The sequence below is a fragment of the Apaloderma vittatum genome, unplaced genomic scaffold, assembly GCF_000703405.1.
Source record: "Apaloderma vittatum isolate BGI_N311 unplaced genomic scaffold, ASM70340v1 scaffold12267, whole genome shotgun sequence".
Classification (NCBI taxonomy): Eukaryota; Metazoa; Chordata; class Aves; order Trogoniformes; family Trogonidae; genus Apaloderma; species Apaloderma vittatum.
In genome coordinates, this window is record NW_009727853.1 from 6,147 (window position 1) to 10,226 (window position 4,080).

The 4,080-nt window shown below is 44.9% G+C and overlaps 1 protein-coding gene across 1 annotated transcript; it reads right to left on the reverse strand.

Annotated features, from left to right (window-relative positions):
- Positions 1-2,457: 2,457 nt before the first annotated feature.
- On the reverse strand, positions 2,458-3,232 carry NDUFA8 (NADH dehydrogenase (ubiquinone) 1 alpha subcomplex, 8, 19kDa; the record flags this gene model as incomplete). Its single annotated transcript, XM_009873842.1, has 2 exons — positions 2,458-2,591; positions 3,067-3,232. Coding segments are annotated over 2 exons (300 nt in total), but the record flags the coding sequence as incomplete, so codon positions are not given.
- Between the last annotated feature and the right edge of the window lie 848 nt (positions 3,233-4,080).

Consider the following 4,080-nt stretch of genomic DNA (forward strand, 5'->3'; position numbering starts at 1 on the left):
GGACACCTTCCCCAGCCCTTCTGCCTTGGGACTTAAGCAGACCCGTTTGAGAGCAAGGCATGTCAAACTGCCAGATGTCTTGGAGGGTGGCCTTCTCTTCAAAAGGAGGCCACTGCCACAGCAGGAACACCCCCCCTGCCCTACTGAGATTAGACATGGCACTCGGATTTTACTCTTCCCATCCATAATCTGAAAGAGCAGAGCAGGTTCTGCCTAATCTAACCCCTGGCGTGCCAAGCTACCATAACACTAGCTTCATATTCTTACAATTGGACACACGTGATCAGAAGCTCTAGCAGAGCTAAGAGCCTACAACCTGATAGCACTTCTCACATCGCCAGAGAAATATCTGTGTTGAATCTGTATGTGTCTGCTCTCAGTCTGCCAAAAAAACGTCAAGATACATTCCTCAGAAATACTTTTATGGTCTTTACTCAGTCTTGACATTCACTCGTCCTAAAGTTTCCAAGAAAACATTACAGCTCCAAAGGGGGCATCTATGTTTGAGTAAAAGCACACAATTTTGAGAGGAATAGCTATGTACAGGCACTGCCCGAAGCACCACGAAACAGACCTCTGGCAACGCTTCCCCGCAGAGCTTCAGCCAAGAGATAAGGACAAGAAGCACTTATCTCAAAGAGGTTAATGAAAAAAGCGCTCACGGTGCAGCTGAATTCTACTTGACTTTATCACTTCCTTGTCCTCCTCCGCGGTTCCCTTTTGTACATTCACCTGCCCACTCCTGCTTGAAACTGAAGAGAGAACCTAGGCAAGCAGAGAGTTAATTCTGACTTTTGAGCACGGGGCATCGTTACTGGATCAACCACCTCTGACCCAAGAGGTAGTAGATTCAGTTGTCATGAAACAGGTGAACACTCTTAAACCTTTGAGGCTGCAACATAAATCGCTACTTATTTTGCTCACAGTACTACCCAGCTTGAGGGTGGGGCTCACGAAAGGCTGCTTAAAAAGACTGCCCCCCCCATTTCCGCGTGTCATTCTTTTCAGAAGCGATTTAATGGGAAAAATACTCTTTAATTATGATTAGGGGCTGACTAGTGGAATGCCCACGCCTGCTTATTCAAAAGCAGATGTTCAGCAGTGCAATGTTTCATACGTTACGCTGACAATAGTACGTTACTAGCAAAATGTAGTAAGTAATATCTCCAAAGTCTTCCTGTGACGTTGCCTAACTCTTGGAGCGGGTCAGCCACGAAAGATCAGATGTGACACGTGTTAACATCCCAGAACAATTTATCCTCTACTTGTCCAAACCTCATTTCACTCACTCAGCTGAATGTAATTAGACCTCAAGCTTGTCCTAATTTCAATCTCTGCAGAAAAGGGATTATCCTTCTTCAGTGAGACATGGCTGCTCCGAACTGCTGGCAGGGATCTGCAAGGGGGAACTACAAAGGTGCTTGTTGTCTCACAGATTTAGGCGAGGGGCTTCTAAGACAGCAGGATAAGTACATTAAAATGCAAACACGTATGCCGTAGCACCTGCTTTGAGTTTCAGTCAACGCATCCAAGCAGGAAGTAGCAAGAACCCATGAGCCACACAGCGCACGAGTTATTTTTAGATAAATGTTATACAATTTTCCCTCTAGTTCCACGGATCGGAAACACATGCTGCAGCTACAGACCCGTTACCATTTAATTCTACTCCAAAGGAGGAGATGGTAAATCTTCAGGTGTTAGTAACAGGCTACTTGAGGAGCAAAGCACTATTCGAGTCTTTGCTACAGTTCAGGCTTCAGTGTTTAGCCCAGAGCAAACCTAAACTGGCTTTGTGGGAACACGTTTAATTTTTTCTGACCTTTGTAATAAGGTTCTTGCTGTTGAGTGGCAGTGGATGAAAGACTTTCAGATATTGTAGAAAAGGTAAAGCAGGCTGATCCACTCCTCTATCAAGAAGAGTATCACAGTGAAGCAATGGGAAGGACCCGTCCCAAACCTCTCATGTTAGGGCCTTGGGACAGAAGACAATTCACCTTCTCACACCGTGTAACAGGACAGGAAGAGCCTTTAGGAGACCATTTTTCCTTATCGGTGTTAAAAATGTAGTGGTTTTTCTAATGAAGTAGCTTATGCTCCCCACAAAATAAAGTAACACCAGAAAAAGGAAGCCACTAACCTAGCTGCACGAGGAACGAGTAGCTGGGAAGCAGAACGAGGAGCTTTGTCAGATGCACTAATGGACCTCACACCCAGCAGCAGCCACAGATTTGATAAAACCTTTGCTCCAAGACAGATTTTTAGGTCAAACCTACACGGGAGTCGCTTCAAAAAAAATGCACAATTGCCAGTTGTGAGCATGTTTAAAGAAGTCTATTAAGCTATGTAACGGTTTGAGGTTCTTTAATCATTAAAGTTATTCCAACACATCCCGGACAGTTTACATTTGCAAGCAATACATCTTTGCACTTGAGTTACAGCACCATCTGCCCGCTTTACCAGGGCCAGAAGAAGAGCCTACTGCCAAACACAGAAGGCTTCAGCTCTCCTTCAATGGGTGGGTTTGGCTCTGGTCTAGGTCTAGAGTGATAGGCATTCTCAGGCTTCGGACGGTCTGTCTTCACTTTCGTAACCTGGAAAGGAAAAAGAAGAAATGATACAACTTCTCACAGCTAGACTGAGTCAGGAAGGAAGAACTACAAAGAAATACCAAAGACACGCCGTTGATCTCATGAGAGCTCCTATCTCCAGAGCACTTAAAGAAAAAAAAAAAGAAAGAAAAAAAAAAGGGAGGGGAAGGGCATTTCGCTCACAACTACAGAGTAGTTCTACGTGCATGTGAGCTTCACACCTAAAGGAAAGGTCTGTGTGCCAGGAAAAGCAAAAAGCAAGAGTAAATGTCACTGTCTAAGAAAAGTGCAAGTCTTCTACAAAAGCCACCCTGGAGAATGCCAACAGTCTTGACTTCTATTAAGTCCACCAGCTTCCATTGTGGAGTCCATTAATCACCTTCTGGCTGGGAGAAGAGTTTGAGACCTGGTCTGGACAAAAAGTCTGTAAGAAGGGAGAGAAGAATCTGGGTAACCCATCAAAGAGATATGAAGTTACCTTAGAGAGCTGGCCCAGATCAGGTCTCACCCAACCCAGTTTCTCCAGCACACAGTTATCAAACACTGCCTGCTGCTTTCGGCAGCGACGCAGCTCCTGCAGGTTGGTGTAGTCGATGCATGTCCAGTACTCGGTAAAAGGCTCTGCACAATGTGTCTTTATCTTCCTGCAGGAGACCACAAAAAGAGATTTGTTAGCAAGTGTTATAATTTTAACGCTTTTCTCTCTCACTCATTCAAAACTCAATCTGGGACAAAGCGTTTTGCGTTAAGTTCTCAGCAACATTTAAAGTCTTTAAAGAAGTCAGTATTTGAAGCACCACTAAACCATCCTGATACTGATACCAGTACAATCTGCAACAGTGTGGCTACAAGTGAAGAACGTAGTAACTAACAGGTGGAAGGCGTTCTTGTTAGGTAAATGTACACCGTTCCTTGTTTTGCCAGATAACTTAGCATAAGTCATACAATGCTCTAATGTTTCCCAATTAATCTGACGTCTTAAACTCCATTAGACAGGCTGAGCACACAGACTTCTGATTACTAGCTGCTGGTTTAGAAGTGGATGTGCTTTGAGCTAATTAAAGCACAGATTTCTGATTACTAGCTGCTGTTTTAGAAGTGGATGTGCTTTGAGCTAATTAAACTACGCCTTTTACTGACAGCTATAGCACAGGCCTCAGAGCTGCGTTTTTGGTTAGAGAGGAGAACGGTTTATCTCCTCGAGCTTTCATAGCAGCGACAGAGAGGCCAGACAACGCAAAGCTTAGGCCGGTTTCCTGCACTTTCTAGCGCAGGGGAAGGTGCAGAAGCAGCAAACCTTCCTCCACCTCCCCCAGCATTCCTTTGCAACCTAACAGAAACCTGAGCCACCTCTTCTGGAGCTTCCTACGAAAGGATAAATAAATAAACCAAAGAGCACGGTCTCTACTCTCAGGAGTTAAAAGTTTCAGAGCTGCGGGCCGTGTCTGAAAGCCGCGGTGGCAGCTTTGATTTGAACCAGCGCTGGGACAAG